We start from the raw sequence: 20267 nt of genomic DNA, 5'->3' as shown, positions 1-20267 counted from the left end.
AGTCAGAGCTGGAAGTAGTAGCAATGGTTTCACATATATTTAACCAATCATCCTCAGTTATGTTCATTCCAATCTCATTTTCCCATCTTTGTTTAATATACATGGTGGAAAATCTTTTCCCAGATTGTAGAAGAGAATATACAGTCGTGGCCAAAAGTTTTGAGAATTACATAAATATTAGAAATTGGAAAAGTTGCTGCTTAAGTTTTAATAATAGCAATTTGCATGTACTCCAGAATGTTATGGAGAGTAATCAGATGAATTGCATAGTCCTTCTTTGCCATGAAAATTAACTTAATCCCAAAAAAACCTTTCCACTGCATTTCATTGCTGTCATTAAAGGACCTGCTGAGATCATTTCAGTAATCGTCTTGTTAACTCAGGTGAGAATGTTGACGAGCACAAGGCTGGAGATCATTATGTCAGACTGATTGGGTTAGAATGGCAGACTTGACATGTTAAAAGGAGGGTCATACTTGTAATCATTGTTCTTCCATTGTTAACCATGGTGACCTGCAAAGAAACGCGTGTAGCCATCATTGCGTTGCATAAAAATGGCTTCACAGGCAAGGATATTGTGGCTACTAAGATTGCACCTAAATCAACAATTTATAGGATCATCAAGAACTTCAAGGAAAGAGGTTCAATTCTTGTAAAGAAGGCTTCAGGGCGTCCAAGAAAGTCCAGCAAGCGCCAGGATCGTCTCCTAAAGAGGATTCAGCTGCGGGATCGGAGTGCCACCAGTGCAGAGCTTGCTCAGGAATGGCAGCAGGCAGGTGTGAGCGCATCTGCACGCACAGTGAGGTGAAGACTTCTGGAAGATGGCCTGGTGTCAAGAAGGGCAGCAAAGAAGCCACTTCTCTCCAAAAAAAACATCAGGGACAGATCGATCTTCTGCAGAAAGTATAGTGAATGGACTGCTGAGGACTGGGGCAAAGTCATATTCTCCGATGAAGCCCCTTTTCGATTGTTTGGGGCATCTGGAAAAAGGCTTGTCCGGAGAAGAAAAGGTGAGCGCTACCATCAGTCCTGTGTCATGCCAACAGTAAAGCATCCTGACACCATTCATGTGTGGGGTTGCTTCTCATCCAAGGGAGTGGGCTCACTCACAATTCTGCCCAAAAACACAGCCATGAATAAAGAATGGTACCAAAACACCATCCAACAGCAACTTCTTCCAACAATCCAACAACAGTTTGGTGAAGAACAATGCATTTTCCAGCACCATGGAGCACCGTGCCATAAGGCAAAAGTGATAACTAAGTGGCTCGGGGACCAGAATGTTGAAATTTTGGGTCCATGGCCTGGAAACTCCCCAGATCTTAATCCCATTGAGAACTTGTGGTCAATCCTCAAGAGGCGGGTGGACAAACAAAAACCCACTAATTCTGACAAACTCCAAGAAGTGATTATGAAAGAATGGGTAGCTATCAGTCAGGATTTGGCCCAGAAGCTGATTGAGAGCATGCCCAGTCGAATTGCAGAGGTCCTGATAAAGAAGGGCCAACACTGCAAATAATGACTCTTTGCATAAATGTCATGTAATTGTCGATAAAAGCCTTTGAAACGTATAAAGTGCTTGTAATTATATTTCAGTACATCACAGAAACAACTGAAACAAAGATCTAAAAGCAGTTAAGCAGCAAACTTTTTGAAAACTAATATTTATGTAATTCTCAAAACTTTTGGCCATGACTGTACTGCGGAGACATGTTTTTTAGCGAGCTTCCCCCTACATACATTTATAAAAAGCATAACTAAGGGGCTGTTCTCCATGTTTTTGGACCTGATATCTGCATTAAAATGGTGTCTTAATTGAAGATACCTGAAGAAATCATCTTTCCTCAAGTAATATTTTTCCGATAATTGTTGCAAAGTTTCTAGGCCATTATCTGTAATTATTCACCAGTTTTTGAATCTTGCATCATTTTTTGCAGGTGTGAAATCCCTGTCATATGCTGGCCAGCGTAAGATCTTTGCAACTCTTTCAACTCTCTTGTCTCTTAATTCCGTAAGCCAAATGCTTAATGGTGTTTTTATCCCGAGGGATACTTTGGGTAAAAGTGATTGTAATAGTTGTTTGTCCCCTAAAATGGAGGGGAGAGGAGTGCGGATCTCAGCCTGATCCAATTCTTTCCACTTGGCATCACTTGACGGGTCACACCATGCTATCAAAATCTTAAGTTGTGCTGATTTATGATAACTCTGTAAACATGGGAGAGCCCTACCACCTTCCTTTTTGGCTAGTTGCAATGTCTCAAATTTTATTCTAGGCCTATGTTTACACCAAATAAAATTAGAAATTATTTTGTTCCATTCATTAAATTGCTTAGAGGTCACCTCATTTGGTAATGCTAAGAAAAGATAAAGTAGTTTTGGTAGTATAATCATTTTGACCAGTTCTATTCTGTTGTACATGATCCATATCATGTTTTATTATGCATGTTAAGGGGACATAATTGTGTTTATATACTTCTGTCAATTCTCTAGGAATATTGACCCCTAAATATCTAATTATGTTATTATTCCAGTTACATTTTAAATGTTTTTGTATCTGTTTGCTTGGTTTATAGTTAAACATTAAAATTTGAGTTTTATGGAAGTTTAATTTGTATCCCGAATAAGAGCCATATTTTTTAAGTAGGGATATTAATGTTGTCAAACTAATATCAGGTTTGATGAGAGTCATCAGAATGTCGTCTGCGTAGAAACAGATTTTGTATTCTGTATTGTGTACAGTGACTCCAATAAAATTTTCTGATTCTCTGATGGCTTGTGCCAATGGTTCAATAAACAATATAGCTTTGCGCTCATCGCGCATCCTTGTCTACAGCCTCGTTTTAGGGAAACACCATCTGATAAATCTCCATTAATTTTAATTCTTGCTGAAGGTGAATTGTATAGGGATTTTAGACAATTGATCAGAATTGTTTTAGAGACATATATAGAAACTCCCATCTCACAGAATCAAATGCCTTTTCTGCATCAAGGCTAAGGACGACAGGTTTCATATGATTTATGATTTTAAACGCTCTTCGTATGTTGTCATGCGTTGTTCTATTTTTAACAAATCCTGTCTGATCTGTATCTATCAAATCTGTTAATATGTTTTCAAAACGTTTGGCCATTATTGTGGTAAATATTCTATAATCTATGTTCAATACTGATACAGGTCTATAAGAGCTACATTCAGTTGCATCCTTCCCTAGTTTAAGTATTACTGAGATAAGGGCTTGATTCCAGGACATTGGGATTTCGCCACCTTCCAAAACCTGATTAAAACAACTTTTCAAAGTCGGTCCTATCATTTGCTTGAAGCACTTGTACCATTCCGATGGAAACCAATCCGGACCTGGCACTTTATTCCCCTTTAAATTTGATATCGCTTTTCCTATTTCTTCCTCTGTTATTTGTTGTGTGAGTTTTTTATTCTGTTCTGTGCCTATAGACGGTAAATCCAATGAGTCCAAGAAACTTTCCACTATATTTATGTCTGCCGCTAGAGGCTGGGAGAATAAATTTGAATAGTAATATACAAAAGACTCTTGTATATCTTCTAGATTATATCGTACCTCATTAGTCTGCGGATTTTTTATTTTATGTATGTAACGACTAGCTTCTTGTTTGCGTGCTCTCCACGCAAGCAATCTCCTGGCTTTAGGTCCATTCTCATAATAGGTTTGTTTGATAAATTTAGCTTTTTTGGTCACTTGATTTTCATAAAGTTCATTTAAAGTCTTTCGTGTGGAAGCAGATTAGTCTCAAATATAATTCACGCAAAAAACATGATTCACACATGCGTAGACAATTTCACATGCATGAAACCTAATTCACGTACACACAAAAAAAATTCACGTGCATGAAAAAAATATATATTCACAAAAAGCAATTCACAAGCGCAAAATAAAATTATATATTTATAAAATACATTTCACAAATGCAAAAAACTATTTGTAGATATACAACTGTGCACAAAAACCTTTGAATGTTTAAAATGTACGAGTGTCTGAATGTACGAATCGTCATTTACTACGAATCCACTCGGATTTGTGTGTGTGTGTTTTTGAGACTTTCCTGGCAGAGCTCTCTTCCCACGTGGGTCTGTCGTACTCTTTAGCCAATCAGATGCGAGCTTACCATTCAACCAATCATATCATAAGCCACTGAGTGCATTCAAGGAGCACGATTCTGCGCACCTTTAGCGCAATATGGATTAATTAGAACGGAAATTAAGCCTTTACATCAGTAATCCAGCATGGCGAATGAAGATTGAAGAATGAAGATGCTGTCTTCAACGCACTGTTCTTCTTTTATGTACTGCAGGCTAATATGCGTGCCAACTCGTTTCATTCATTCCATAATATATATTATAAATATGCTTAACTGGCTGAAATCAGAGAAACTGTCAAGTCGGACATCTTAAAGTTGTTAGTCAGGAGGAGAGGGGCCAAGAGAGAGTGAGGATTTGGAGGCAACAGAGACGAAGAGAATAGAGAAAGAAAATGAGCAAATAAAAAATCTTGAGGAAATCTCTCTCTCGCTGCAGGCTGAGCGACTTTTGCGCTGCACTCGAAAAGTTCCAGATGCATCCTCTTTCATTTTATTTTATGTTTGAGCCTATGCTCTTTGCAACTTAATTATGTTGTGGATCATGTGTAGGTTATTTATTGTCGCACTTGAAAAGTTTCAGATTGATCCTTGTTTTTATTTATTTTATATATTTCGGAGCTTATTCTCTTTAATGATGTGGATCGTTTGTAACTTCATTGCAATTTAATTCAATGTACTGTCGTTCTAATTTTCATAACCGTTATGTTATGCAGCGGTTCCCAAACTTTTTTTCCTGTGCTCCCCCTTCTATGTCCCAACCGGGTTGGTAAAAAAAACGCAACAAAGCTGTCTTTTATCGCCATATAAAGAGTCATGAACAAAGAACATCAACAAAGTTTCAATATAATGCAACAAAGCACAAGCTTCCACTACGGTTATTTTCAGCCGTGTAAAAGAAACAATATGCTAGTCCTATTAAATGACGATGGAGCTAGCAGCAGCATCATCTCAATCCGCGGCCCGTCACGAATTCAAATGCATCCCACCATGCTGAACACAATTAATTTTTTTTTCAGTTTTACAATTATTATTATTTTTTACATTAATTTAAACATTAACTTAAGAAATATAAGCTATAGCCTAATGTTTTTTTTATGTTAAATTATTTTGTGTTTCATATATTATTTTCAGACATGATCAGACCTACTCACATACTCATTTAACGAACACATACAAGCGCCCACTTTGGCAGAATTCAATCAACAGCCATTAGTTAGGTAAAATTGAGCATCATATTAACCATTTTTAAGGGAGAAAAAAAAGAAATGTGAAAAATGCCAGCGAATGAACACGTAGAAAAAATAATAGTCGCAGTATCAGTAGTGACGGAGAGTGCTGGATTTTCGGTTTGCCCCGCATTTTACTTGAAGTTCAGGCAAATGGGAACACCATATATTACATAGCAATCATCCTTAATTGAAGAAATGTGGCAAAACATCTCTGGAGAGAACCTTATATTATTAAATTCGAAAGTGCTTTCCATATTTGGATCAACATAGGCTACGTTTGTGAACACACATTTTCTGCAATGTCGCGTCAAGTCTTGCTCCCGTGCGCATCTTACATAGGCTACTGCATCTTAAGCCATATGTTAAACTTTCCGCGTCCGCGGGGAGTCATGGACCGCTTGGTAGGCGTGATAATTAGATAATCATCATCATGGGAGAGTGTGTGCGGAGGCTCTGAGAGGACGAACGCGTACCTCCCATTTTTTTTATGACCGCGCGGACAGGTGCGCATGGTCAGTAGGCTTCAAAAGCACAATTGCACATGTAGAGGCAGTGTGAAGAAGCCCATTGCTACTCGAACCTGTGCAATCCGCTTGCACTTGGACTTGGACCATAGTGCGGCCCAGTGGAAAAAAAGGTTGAGAACCACTATAACATATATAGTTACAAATTAAACAACGTTTCTAAATATGTGATGTTGTTTATCTTGATCAAACTACATTGCTTCAATGTAGTGGTTAACAATGACTAGGCTACATGTTTTAAAATGTATTACTGTAAGAAAGTACACACTGACCTAACAGACATCAATTTATAAAACAAGATTATTTAGAATTATAATTTCACAACTCTCAAAATGTTACTTTTGTCTTTACAGGTCTTTCTTTTTACTATCCTGATTGCAGTTTAATTTATAATTACTGTAACTGTCCTGTTACAACTGTATTTTTTTCTAACTAGTTTTCTAACTAGAAAAACTGTCTTGATTGAATGTGTAAACGATAAAATGTGTAAACTCAGACTTTTATGAAATAAACTAAACTCTTACCCGTGCTTCCCGTTCTTCATTCGCCATGCTGGATTACTGATGTAAAGGCTTAATTTCCGTTCTAATTAATCCATATTGCGCTAAAGGTGCGCAGAATCGTGCTCCTTGAATGCACTCAGTGGCATATGATATGATTGGTTGAATGGTAAGCTCCCATAGATTGGCTAAAGAGTACGACAGACCCACGTGGGAAGAGAGCTCTGCCAGGAAAGTCTCAAAAACACACACACAAAAATCTGAGTGGATTCGTAGTAAATGACGATTCGTACATTCAGACACTCGTACATTTTAAACATTCAAAGGTTTCTGTGCACAGTTGTATATCTACAAATAGTTTTTTGCATTTGTGAAATGTATTTTATAAATATATAATTTTATTTTGCGCTTGTGAATTGCTTTTTGTGAATATATATATTTTTTCACGCACGTGAATTTTTTTTGTGTGTACGTGAATTAGGTTTCATGCATGTGAAATTGTCTACGCATGTGTGAATTGTGTTTTTTGCGTGAATTATATTTGAGACTAATCTGCTTCTATACTTTCGAGCCAAAGTTAATTGTTCTAAACTATCTGCATTATTATTTCTTTGATGCTCCTCCTCCAAAATCTTAAGTTCCCTAGTCTTATCAGCAATTCTTTTCTCTTTTTCTTTTTTCCTATTTGATGACCACATTATCAATTTACCTCTGAGAACTGCTATAGCATCCCATAATACAGTTGGTGAAATATTTTCTTTATTATTGTGATACATGTAATCTTCAAACTCCTTCTGAATGTATTGTTGAAATGCTGTCTCATTAAGAAAACTAGAGTTTAACCTCCAGATCCTTTCTTTTCGTTTAATATCTAAATGTATTATTAAGTAAACCCTTGCGTGATCCGAGATGTCTCTGACTCCTATTTTACAATCAATAATCCTATGTCTATCAGAATTGAGCATGAAAAAATAATCTAGTCTAGAAAAAATAGAATGAGAGTGGGAAAAAAATGTATAAACCTTTTCATGTGGATGTATGTCTCTCCAAACGTCCATCATGCCTAGCTCTTTCATTATTTTTTTAATATGTAGTGCCTCTGATTGTATATTTCTCGCCTTAGATGAAGAGTCCAGTGAAGGATGCAAGTGAATATTCCAGTCCCCCCACATATTACCACCCCAGACATTTCCATACATAAGTCAAAAACTTTCTTAGTAAATTGCTGATTATGCCCAGGAGGTCTATAAATGTTCACCTCTTTATGATCAATGAATCCTTTTACTAAAATGTATCGTCCATCAGCATCTGCCACCTGTGAGGTAAACTGAAAATTTACATGATTTGAAATGAGTATTGAAACTCCTCTTGCATTGCCATGTTTAAACGAAGAATAATACGAATTTTTAAACCATTTTTTAAGTTTTTCATGCTCGGTATCTGAAAGGTGCGTTTCTTGCCAAAATATGACATCCTACTTTTCTCTCTTCATTTTAGCTATAACTTTACCCCTTTTTACAGGATTCTGTAAGCCATTTACATTAAGAGTAATAAAGTTATATTTCTCTTTAGTCATTTTATTTTTTAGGGAACGTTATTATTATTGAACAGCTTGAATGGCTAAGAAAAAAAGTATAAAATGTCGGTCTATCTAAAATAAAACCTAAAGAACAAATGAACAGGAACAAAATCGACTTCCAAAGGTGAAGTGCCATAATTACTTCTAAGCTAAAAGTGGAATCCTCTAAAACCAAAGGAGTCCCTCTCAATGCGAGTCCTATCCTCTGACTTAAATCAGAGCAGCTCGCGTGGTAGAGAAAAACAAGCATGCATTTCCCAGCGGCAAGGTCCAGATTACACTTAGAGTTACGGAAAGCTGTTAAGAAAAATCTCACCGCTGAACATCATTATATTGACTTTAGCTAGTGGCGTCTACGTTGCGGTGAAATTCTTTTAATTTTTCTTGAATGCCTTTGATCCTCTCCCGTTGACGTCGTAAGGTACCCGCATTTTGCCATGCCGATTTCACCATCCTTGGTCCAGAAGGGTCCTTACATTTAGTCACTTGGTTGAAAGTTTCGGTATTAACAACTCCTCTTCCCTTCAGGTCGTTCGCGGCTTCTTGAAGATCTCTGTAAATCACTGTACCGGTTTGGAGGTGAACACGGAGACGCGCTGGGTGTAACGTCTGGCAGTGAAGATTTTTTTCTTTAATAGCTCTTCTAATGGGTGCATAGGCCTTCCTCTTTGCCAAAATGTCACTGGTGTAGTCTTGTTCGAAGAAAATGCGCTTCCCTTTGTACTGAATATCTTTCTTCTTCCAAGCAGATTGAAGCACCCGTTCTTTGATTTGAAACTCTAGAAAGCATAGGACGATTGATCTCGGGTTAGCCCCATGAGGAGGTTAAGCAGCAAGTGAGCGATGACACCTTTGTATTACGGGAGGGGTGTCGGGAAGAGCTAGCTCTGTTTTGATAAATCTCTCCACAAAACCCGTTATATCGTCTCCTTCGGCCTCCTCTTCTATGTCGTGGATCCGTAAATTGTTTCGACGTGAGCGTGCCTCTTAGTCTTCAAGCCGTGTCTGGAGTTGTTCCTGTAGTTCAAGTGAGTGGGATAGCATATCTCTTGCATCCGTGTTAAAGGCCTCCATTTCATTGATTCTGTCCTCAGCCGCCTCCACTCTAGTCGTTACGCCTTTTATGTCAGTCTTAACAGCGTTCAGTTTGGTGTTCATTTCTCCTCTAAAATCACCAAGCTCCCTTTTGAGTTGGCCCGTTGCTTCTCTGATCTCTTTAGAGATGTACGTGTGTATTTGTTTTATTTCGGCAATGATACTCACCTTCATAGCCTCCATGTTATCGGCGCTTGTTAGCTTGTCAGTGCACGAGGTGCTATCCTCGCTGTCACTCGGTGATAAAACGTTCTCTTATGAATTAACCGAAGTTTTTCCTTTGTTTCTTGATTTCCGTCCCCCTGGCATTATCTCTAGTAACTTTTATATCAATAAAATAACGTTCAACCTTGAGGGGGATTCAACCCCGCCGGGAGCTTTAGAATTATGTGACCACTCGCCTCTCCGCCATTACCGGAACCCCCGAAAACAGTTATACTTAAGCTGTACATAAGGAAGACTGAGGCCAGTTTGAGAGCCATAAAAGGTCTTTTTCAACTATTTATTTATAATTCTGACAAGTGCTTTAGTGCTGAATTTTTCGCATATTTAGAGTGGATGTCTGATGTCTCTTTATGATACACATATATGTATTTATATCTGAAGGACTGAGGCATAAACTGCTCACTTTTCATCATCTTGATCCAATATAATTACTCCAATTATATAAATGCAGTAATTTCAGATTTAAAAAAAAATGCAGCTATATCTTCTTTGCACAGCATACAGTATACTGAGTATCATCTAGCATCACATGATAATAAGGCTGTTTGTAACTGCAGATGCATTAGGTCATATAAATTAGGAAAGGACACTATTCTTGTGATATCATCTGTGTTTCTGCGTTTCAGACAGGCTGTCACTTTGTAGTTGTGGGTTTATTTTTGTGACTCTTTTTGCTGGTTATATCATTGCACTACAAAGTGATGGCAAGTGTTATTATGAACGAGCGTCTGAATCATTCATTTAATAATTTTGTTTAAAAACACAGATTGATTCAGAAACTAAAAACACCACTGTGTGTAGACATGCACCATGATTTTGGATTTGTTTGGAACTATTTTTGATAGTGGAGCAAAAATAGAATAATAATGTGTATAACTGTTAGTTTCTTAATATTCTTGTCTATCCCTATTGTCTCTCCTAAACCTGTGAAAATGTTTCTCTTCCTGATTCATCACCTAGAGGTTTGTTGCAGTGGGCTTTGGGGAAAAACTGAGGCATGAACTCACTTGGGAGTACAAAAGTAACAATAAATCATTAAAAATAACCCAGAACTTAGTTTATCTCATCTTTATTAAAGCCTGAGTTAGACGCAATAAAAGGAATACTTTACCCAAAGATTTTAATTTGCTAAAAATTTACTCATTTACCTTACCGCATTCAAAATGTAGATGAGATTTGTTTGTTTATTGGAACAGATTTGGAGAAGTTTGGCATTACAACACTTGTTCACCAATGAATCCTCTACAGTGAATGGGTGCCATCAGAATGAGAGTCCAAACACCTGATAAATACATCATAATCAACAAAAAATCCACACAACTTTTTTATTAGCTGTTTGAACTCTCACTCTGATGGCACCCATTCACTGCAGAGGATTTACATTTACATTTAATCATTTAGCAGATGCTTTTATCCAAAGTGACTTACAAATGAGAACAATAGAAGCAATTAGACCAACAAAAGAATAACAACAGTATACAAGTGTCATGACAAGTTTCAGTTAGTCTAGCACAAAAATATGATAGACAAGAAAAGAAAAGTGCTAGTATTAGTTGGTTAAGAGCTGGCAAAAAAGATGAGACCTCTTTTGAACCTCTTTGGGATGGCACCACAAGGCGTCGTTCACTTGCAGAATGCAAGCTTCTGGAGGGTGCATAAGTTGACTAGTGAGTTTAGGTATATTGGTGCCATGCCAGTGATCTTCTTGTATGCAAGCATCAGTACCTTGAATTTGATGCAAGTAGCTACTGGTAACCAGTATAACCTGATCAGGAGAGGAGTAACATGAGCTTTTTTTGGCTCATTGAAGACAACCCTCGCTGCTGCATTCTGGATCAGATGTAGAGGCTTGATAGTACATGCAGGAAGTCCCACCAGGAGAGCATTACAATAGTCCAGTCTGGAGAGAACAAGAGCTTGGACAAGAAGTTGGGTGGCTTGCCCTGACAGGAAGGGTCTAATCTTCCTAATGTTGTATAAGGCAAATCTGCAGGACCGGGTAGTTGTAGCAATATGGTCTGTGAAGCTTAACTTATGATCCATCACAAACAAGGTTCTGGCTGTCCTGGAAGGAGTTATGGTTGACGAACTCAGCTGTATAGAGTTGGGTTAGCTGGAACCACCAGCAATCTTAGTAAGGTTGAGCTGAAGGTGATGGTCATTCATCCAGCTAGAAATGTCACTCAGACAGGTTGGAATGCAGGCAACTACCGTCGGGTCATCTGGTTGGAATGAGAAGTAGAGTTGAGTGTCATCAGCGTAACAGTGATAGGCAAAGCCATGCTTCTGATTGACAGAACCTAATGGAAATGCACATTGAGGCTGTTTCAACCCACTGATTGGCCAGCGATAGGAGCATGTAATGCTGCAATGGCTGCTATGTACACCTTGAGCGTGGAAGGGGTGAGACCCTTATCCAGACTCCTGGAGAAATGACAGTATCGGAGATATGTCACACTCAACAGGATCTTCGTTTCATGCTGAGCACCAGTCAATGAAGACCAACCACTTCTGGGCATAGAGGTGTCTCGTAGATGGGGCTCTAGCCTGAGCAATGGTGTGTAGCACATCACTGGAGAGGCTTAAAGGCTCCAATCGAGGGACCATTGTTGCAGAGCTGCAGAGCCATAGTTGCAGAGCTCCTCCTGTGCTTGTCTTCCCTGACTCATCTGATGAACTGAGGGATCAGAGCGATCAGGGAAAAGCGTAAAGAAAGAGGCTGGGTGTGACGAGTGGGGCGGGGCGAGAGCCGTGGGAATGGAGTGAGGCAGGTGGAGTGATTGTAAATGAGTGACAGCTGCGACACTCGCTGGTCTCGAGTCCCATGGAGGAGATTGGAAGGATACAAAAAAGACGACAGTGAAGGACGAGAGAGGACCAGGCCAAGGCTTTATTTTGTGTTTAGTTTTTGTCTGTGCATGAAAGTAATCCAAGAGGGGCTGTCGTGCTGTTTGTGGTAATTTTATTATTTAACTTTCATTTGAATGTCCGCCGGTTCCCGCATCCTTCTTCCTGTGATTATAAAGTTTGTAAAGTATTACACTGGGCCAGTTGTAGGCCAGTGCATCTGTGTCCTTCGAAAAAATAGGTTGGGCAATGAGAGTTGCTTTCTTCGAAGAGGTCGACCTCTGCCTTCCCGAAGATCTCTGAGATCCTGAGAACCGTCTAGGGATGGAGCATCCACTCGTCCAAGGGGAAATTGGTCTGAGATAGCCTGTCTGCTCCCAGATATGTCTTGCCAGGTATATGCGTTGGCTTGAGCGATCGCATCCTGGGTAATGCCCATTCCAAGAGGCACTTTGCCAGTGCACAGAGGCGGCTGGATGAAAGGCCGCCTTGGTGATTTATGTAGGACACCACTGTCATGCAGTCCGATTGGACTAGGACGTAACGCCCCTTCAGGATCACCTGAAAGGAGTAAAGGGCTTGTTCCACTGCCAGCTCTCGAGGCACTTGATATGGAGATGGCTTTCCTTGTGTGACCACGAGCCGAAGGCTGGTCTGCCCTCGCACAAAGTGCCCCAACCCAAGTTGGAAGCATCTTTCGAGAGCATTGTCTTTCTGGAAACCGCCTGCAGGGGTACTCCACAACTGAACCAAACAAGGTTCATCCAAGGTTTCAGGGCTGCCAGACAGGCCTGGTTGACCCATGTCCGCCAAGCATGAGGTGGAACCCAGAGTTTCAGCCAGTATTGCAGGGGCCGCATTCATAGGAGGCCAAGCTGTAAAACTGGGGAGGCGGAAGCCAACAGCCCTAGCATCCTCTGAAAGAACTTCAAAGGGAAGCAGGCTTTGTTCCTGGTGGAAGCTGTGAGCTGCTGAATTACCAGCGCGTGCTCTGGTGAGACTACAGCCCTCGTACGGACTGAGTCGAAGACTGCACCCAGGAACATGATATGTTGGCTGGGGAGCAGTGAGCTCTTGGCAAAATTGACCCTGAGTCCTAGGAACTCTGTGTCTAAGGAGCACGGATCTGTGATGGTCTAGCTCGGTCCGCAACTGGGCCAGAATGAGCCAGTCATCGAGATAATTCAGAACATGGATTCCCCTCTGCCTTAGAGGGGAAAGCTCCTCGTTCATGCACTTTGTGAAAGTGCGAGGAGCTAAAGACAGCCCGAAAGGAAGAACTGTATATTGGTAAGCAAATCTCAAGAATCATCTGTGATGGGGGGCCTATCTGGATGTGAAAGTAAGCATCAGATCCAGTTAGAAGAACCAGTCCTCAGGGCAAATCTGAGGCAGAGCTGAGCATTTGGGCAGGAAGTGTCACATGGCCTGGGACAACTTCTGTGCTGCAGTGAAATGCTCAGTGAATCCCTCTACAGCTGACCCGAAGAGACCGGTTGGAGAGACTGGGGCATCAAGAAAGGCCACTTTGTCTCTTTCTTTGATCTCTGTCAAGTTGGGGCAGAGGTGGTGCTCAAGCACAATCAGGTTGTCCATGGATCGTCCAATGGCCTGGGCCGTGGCTTTCGTGGCTCGCAGGCCCAAATCTGTGGCGCTGTGGAGGTCGCAAAAGGCAGGTGTATCAGAGCTAGACTCATCCAGGGAACAGAGAAGCTTTGCCTGGAACTCTTGAAGAATGGCCATGGTGTGCAGCGCTGAAGCATCTTGGCCTGTGAATGTATAGGCTCTGCCAGCCATGGCGGAACTGGGGGGAGGGGGGCAGAGGTGAGCAGCCATGGGCTCATCCAGGGGCGGCATTTGCTCATAGCCCTTCTCCTGAGAGCCGTTGACTGAAGTGAGAGCTGCAGAGGACGTAGTGTGTAAGCAGGCCGAGTAGGGGGCGTGCCACGACTTGGTCAGCTCGTTGTGAACTTCAGGGAAGAACGGGGCAAAGCGCTGGCGGGGGGCCTGGCGGCGTACTGGCAGGTACCACTTGTCCAGCCTTCTGCGCATTGGTTCTTCAGGTGGAGCCCACTCTAAATCGAGTTCCTCTGCGTCTTTGGAGAGGATGCGGAAAAGCTCGCATCCATCCCAGCTCTGGCGTCGATGGGCTCAAGTGATGGCATGTGGGTGGGGTCAGAATCAAAGGCCCAATCCTCCATTTTGGAAGCCACGAGTGACATGGAGTCGTCAAGTGGAATGTCGTCTGATCCACCAAAACAGACAAGGTCACTCACTTCAGCCGAAGGATGCTGCTTTGGGTGTGAGAAAAGGACAGGGGACGGCTTTCTCATAGCCTTCCCTCTTTGTCAAAACATTTAACACTATGTCTGTATAATGCAAAATCGCAGTGGATTACAACTTCAATATAAACCACAGCCTGAGCTGCAAATGAGGTCATCAGCAGTCAGATAATGTTTAATTATATTTTAGATTTTTAACAATTATTTTATACAGCTTCATTTTATATTTTATGTATGTATTTTTGTATGCTATTCAAAACATGCATGTTCTGAAATGTCTCCGCTCATCTCATAAGCATGGTGTCACTCTCTTGCTCTCCTTTCCCCTCTCATTTTAATGGTACTGGTAGTTCACTATGCACATCATTAGAAGTAAAATCTTTTTATCTGCTTGTGACAATAATATTGGCTGAGAGGATCACACCCTGAAAAGCCATATGGTTAATTAGTGACATAGCCCATGAAATCATATAAATGTCATGGATTGTGTGAGCGGACAGATACCAAAAAGAAACTATCATGTGAATACCAACCATAAATTATATAAAAATGAGAGTCTGGCTGTATATGGTTTGGTGGATTTACAAGCCTTAAATTCGAAACGAGAAAACTGGACATTTTTAAGCAAACAATTTTGTGGATTATAAGTGGATAAAGTGTACAAATAAAAAGTAAGTTCTCTTTTTGTCTAATTAAAGACTGCCTTAGTTGACCTGTCATCAGCATATTTTCATAAGAACTGCTAAGAAGATGTGAGCACAATGATGCAATTCAAATGCAAGTTAAAATGTACAGACTGATGCAGTTGTAGTTGTTTTTGTGTGTAAACTTTTTAAAGAGAATTGTAACTATGAAAAACATTTTCTACGGGTGACAGTGTTTGATGATTGAAAAAATCATGAAGGTAGATAAATGCATTTATAATTCAATCATACAGCCTTCATTTAGATGTATATTGGAGGTAATTTATTACATTTAATAGCATTATATACTATTAAACAGTGTTATAATAGTTTGTTAAAACAAAAAGTAAAAATAAACCATCGAAAATTATCTTTAATTTGAATTAAAATAAATATTAGCTGAAATATAATAAATTATAAAACATTTTCAGTTTGCCGAAGCAACATTTCTCATTTTAAGTTAAAATAACTTGTTGGAACTAAAAAAAGGTAACAAAATAAAATAAGTAACAAAATAAGTTTTTAAATAAAAATATTAAAACTAATTATCTCAATTATGCTAATATAACACGACTACAGTTTTTTTTACAGTCATTTTGTCACCAATTCCAGAAACTTGTTGAAATTTTTCAAAACCTAGAGTCTAGATAACTCAAAACTCATTATTTGTAACAAGGGCTGTCCCATGTTCAAAACTGCATGTTCTGTTCATAATTTTAAAGAAGCCTTGCATTTGCAGAAGCTGTGGTTCAAATACCTCATTTATTATGAAATATCATAGGAACATTAATTTAGATCACCCACACTCACTGCTAGTACAATCATGTTGTTCAAAACACGATGCAGCTTTCATTATGGTTCTACACATTCATACCTTTAGAAAATTATTGAAGAAATAATCAACTCACAACAGGTTTTTCAAAAACTTTCAATAAGAAAAAATTTGATAAGAAAAAAAAGATAAGAAAAAACTACAGTAGGCTTACAGTAAAATGTTCACTGGAGTGTTCCTCACTGTACTTCTATGTTTTTATCATCCATGTCTTGTGGATTTGGCCACAGGTTCTCATCCCCATCATGATGGATGTTAACTTCTCATCCCCATCATGATGGATGTTAATTAACTAAACATCTTGTAAAAAATTTGGCATGGCAAATCCAGGCCTGACATTGGTCTCCTGTGATGTCATTGCACACATCATCTATGGCCTGTAGAAGAGGGCCTTTTAAGAACCTTTCACCTCCATTTAGTTAAAAATTCTTCAGTCGAGTTACAGTAAGAAAAGAGGAGTATAGGGGTAAATAAACTGGATGGGTCTGAAACCATGATTGCACTCAGTGTTGTTTCTAGGAATTCTGGGCCCATTGCTCTGATTCTGCTATAGGGCACCCTCAAAATCACAACCTGTTGAGCTTTTGTATCAATTGACAGTTAGATCATTGTAATGAAATGAATAGACACTCAACTCAAATGAAATGTGCAATTTGCATTTTTAAATAGTTATACTTTGATATTAAGATGTCATTTTGAACCTGTGATTTTAGTACAATGAAAGAAAAAATCTTTGGTTTGTGTATTGTATCCAAGCATTTGGGAAAAAGTGTTAAGTGTTTTGAAAAATGTGCATTTTGGTCATCCGTTGTGAATGAAGTCAAGAGTTTTAAAAATATGACACAAAGGTTCTGTTATTAGTCCAAAAATGATTGTTTAAAAATTAAACAAAAAACACCTGACCTGCCAATCAAGACCAAAGCCACCCCATTTTCATACTTTCAGAATGTCTTTATTTGTTTACAGCTGAGATACAATGATATTTAACAGAACACATTTAAATGATTTAGGTTTATTTGAGGCAGGAAAGCTGTAAATAGTTTTTTTTTTAGAACAACAGTAGCACAGTTCAGACCATTTACCATCAAACCACTTAGTTATGGATTACATACTGCTAGGTGAATAATGACTATTAATGGTCACCAAGGACACATTCCTACTATATTGGAAGCAATTGGACAAGAGTAAAAAGACTTAAAATGCAATAACTTTCCTATTGGGTCCATTGCTGGTGACACCTGCACATTTTACACAACATTCATTAGCTTCATCTGTGGGACACTGCGCTTCTTGCGGCGTCACTGATCCCTTAAACCCTCCTCAGTATATATTCATGGCACTTTAGGATCGCTATAAACGTTGTTCTGAGTAAAGGTAAGGTTTAGATAACAACTTACAACACAGAAAAAGAGTCAACAGCATATTTTTTTTAAATTAGCAACCTAATTCTCATCCTCTATTCCTCTCAAAGCATCTGACTTAACAGATGATGTTGAGGTAGAACAGAGACACCTACAGACTGTTGAGGGGAATCCTGATACAACTTGCTTTGGTACATTTAAATTATTGAAAAAGTTGGCTGGGGTTTTTTTTAGATTATTGCAAACTCTTGACTAGTAATTATAATGCTACTTAGTAGTTTTCTAAAACATATTTTACATTTCAAACATCCACAGGGGTTATTATAGCTAACATTTTGTTGCCACTTGCAGTTTGTACCAGAGGAACTGTAAATCCTGTCATGAAAAGTCAACTATACAGACACACAGGTCCATTTGTTTACACCCCAAATCAATGAAGGAAAGTTCATGAGACTAAACAACTCATCACTTGAATTTGAAGGCACTGAGCAGAAATCTGGAAGACCTGCTTTTATATAAATGCTATTTATATAGGCACAATGGGTGAAACATAAGTAAACTATTATTATCATGATTACTATTATATGTCTGATACACAAGCTTCATGACTGCTGTAATAATAAATTTTTAGATGCAGCCAGATCTACCACTGACCATATCCGTGCATGCCATTATCCCCCGATGGAGTGATGGTGACTGAATCGAGAAAAGGACGGAGCACTTGTCCAAAAGGTCTATGGAGAAGGAAAGTGTAATTCAATCCAGTTATTACTAATACTGCCACTAGTGTCAACAACAAATTTGATTGTAAAGCTGAATGGGGCAAACTTACGTAGCGAGCACCTCAGATGGGAGGTCAGTGATGTATGAGGGAATCTTAGACCCTGTTAAAAACTGTGCAACCTCAGCGCTAAAGGTGTTACAGTTTTGTTCAAAGAGGTGGTATTTTTCAGGTCTGTGAAAAAAAAAAAAAGGAGGAAGTACAGATTTGCACATGTATATTGTCATTTCTGTAGATAAAAATGATGAGAGATACTAAACTAGGGCAGTTTCCTGATAAATGCAAAAAAAAAAAAAAAAAGAAAGATATATTGACCTGTAAGTAGACTCCCTGAGCGAAGACAGATATTTCTGAAAAAGGTCCCGGGGAACTTCTGTGTTTCCAAGGTCCACTGTGGAATCAGACATACCTAGAATAGTACCACCCTGAAACATGACATTTCATGATTATGAAGGTTTACAGACTAACATAGCCTTTTGCCTTTCAGATATCTTGAGGAAGCTCTGCCTCTTACCGGAAAGCAGCTCATAATGCCTCCTCCTCCAAAGAAAAACTCTTCCCCATAAACCACTATAGATGTGTGCCTTCATTAAGTAATCCAAGAATGATACATTAAAATAAAGACTTGATAAATTGAACTGTTTATTAAGTTTAAACAAATATAAAATATAAGCAGTTTCACTAGTGGACTCAAACCTTTGGACTCCTCTGTATATTAAATTCTGCTGCCTGAGAGTTTCAAAACATAAAATAATAATAATAATAATAATAATAATAATAATAGAACATACTCACCATATTCCCTCGACTTGCTTTCCTGTCAATGTAGATACAGAATTGCAATCAGTCATTTCTTCACATACTTCCAAAGGTAAATTTTTCTCCAGAATGTATAAAACATCTTATTTCAAATTGACTTTATGAAAAATAAACAAAAACCATCTCAACAACACTAAAACATATATGTGACCCTGGACCACAAAAACCAGTCTTAAGTCGCTGGGGTATATTTTTAGCAATAGCCAATAGAACATTGTATGGGTCAAAATTATAGATTTTTCTTTTATGCCGAAAATCATTAGGATATTAAATAAAGATCATGTTCCATTAAGGTATTTTGTAAATTTCCTACCGTAAATGTATCAAAACCTTATTTTTCTATTAAGAATAAAGAATTCATAGAATTAATCCTAAGAATTCATTTGGACAACTTTAAAGGCAATTTTCTCAGTATGTTTATTTTTTGCACCCTCAGATTAAAGATTTTCAAATAGTTGTATCTCTGCCAAATATTGTCCGATCCTAATAAACCACACATCAATGGAAAGCTCATTTATACAGCTTTAAGATGAATCTCAATTTTGAGAAACTGATCCTTATGACTGGTTTTGTGGCCCATAGTCACATATTTCTATTCTAGAGACATCACCACCACCTAACCTGAATTTAAGCTGCAGAACTCACCTAACATCATGGGACTCAGCTGACGGGCCAGTCCTTTTGACAGGTCATAAATATACAACTTCACGTTGAAAGAACTTCCATCAGCCATCACTACGACTTTAGACAAAAGTGTGTTTACAAACAAAAACGAAACTCTACAGTTAGCAAACTGAAATTTAGCTCGAGTTTCTCGCTCTGATTGAATTCGAAAAAACAATACTCCACTGTTTTGTTTGCTCACATTTCCATTATCGATTTAAACATTCACTCAAGGAACGCATTCGTTGTCGTTTTAAAATATTTTAGGAAAGAAAGAAATCCGCCGCAGCGTTCACGTCCGCTTCGTCACAGTGACACAGTGATATTTTGATACCGGTTATGGCAAATGTGCTTATTCATTGTGGACCTGTCAAACAGCTGTAATATCCTCCAAAACGCTAGATGGCGAATTTGAAATGAACAATCTTTTTTATCTCGAGGAACTATAACACACAATGTTATCAAAAACAACATTACAATAAGAGAATAAAAAAAAGAGAGAAGAAAGAAGGACAAAGTACAACATGGGGAGGAAAGTATAGAACTTCAAAACAAAAATAAAATATATACATACATGTGTCGTGTACGTATATATAAAATAAAATAAATATATTGTAAAGTTCACAAACTTTCAAAGTTCTTACAACTGTCTTATTTACAGTGTTTGATATTGTCAATATATATATATATATATATATATATATATATATATATATATATATATATATATATATATA

The 20267-nt window shown here is 38.6% G+C and overlaps 1 protein-coding gene across 1 annotated transcript; it reads right to left on the bottom strand.

Moving 5' to 3' along the window:
- Window positions 1–16836: 16836 nt before the first annotated feature.
- desi1b (desumoylating isopeptidase 1b) lies at window positions 16837–19600 on the bottom strand. Its single transcript, XM_059532139.1, has 7 exons — window positions 19513–19600; window positions 18844–18865; window positions 18563–18632; window positions 18364–18473; window positions 18100–18222; window positions 17613–18001; window positions 16837–17537 (listed from the first exon to the last, which is right to left on the bottom strand). The coding sequence occupies exons 1-6, from the start codon at window positions 19598–19600 to the stop codon at window positions 17911–17913; spliced, it is 504 nt and encodes a 167-aa protein (XP_059388122.1). The 3' UTR covers window positions 16837–17537; window positions 17613–17910.
- Window positions 19601–20267: the final 667 nt, after the last annotated feature.

The sequence above is a fragment of the Carassius carassius genome, chromosome 40 (genome assembly GCF_963082965.1).
Source record: "Carassius carassius chromosome 40, fCarCar2.1, whole genome shotgun sequence".
NCBI classification, from domain to species: domain Eukaryota; kingdom Metazoa; phylum Chordata; class Actinopteri; order Cypriniformes; family Cyprinidae; genus Carassius; species Carassius carassius.
This window is presented reverse-complemented; position numbering and strand designations above follow the sequence as displayed.

Excerpts from the sequence above, each read along its gene's own strand:
- desi1b (XM_059532139.1), bottom strand. The coding sequence starts at position 19,600 with ATGGCTGATGGAAGTTCTTTCAACGTGAAGTTGTATATTTATGACCTG. Across the intron at positions 18,866-19,512 it reads GCTGAGTCCCATGATGTTAG|GAAAGCAAGTCGAGGGAATA; the intron begins GTGAGTTCTGCA and ends CTACATTGACAG. Across the intron at positions 18,633-18,843 it reads AAGCAAGTCGAGGGAATATG|GCACACATCTATAGTGGTTT; the intron begins GTGAGTATGTTC and ends TACTTAATGAAG.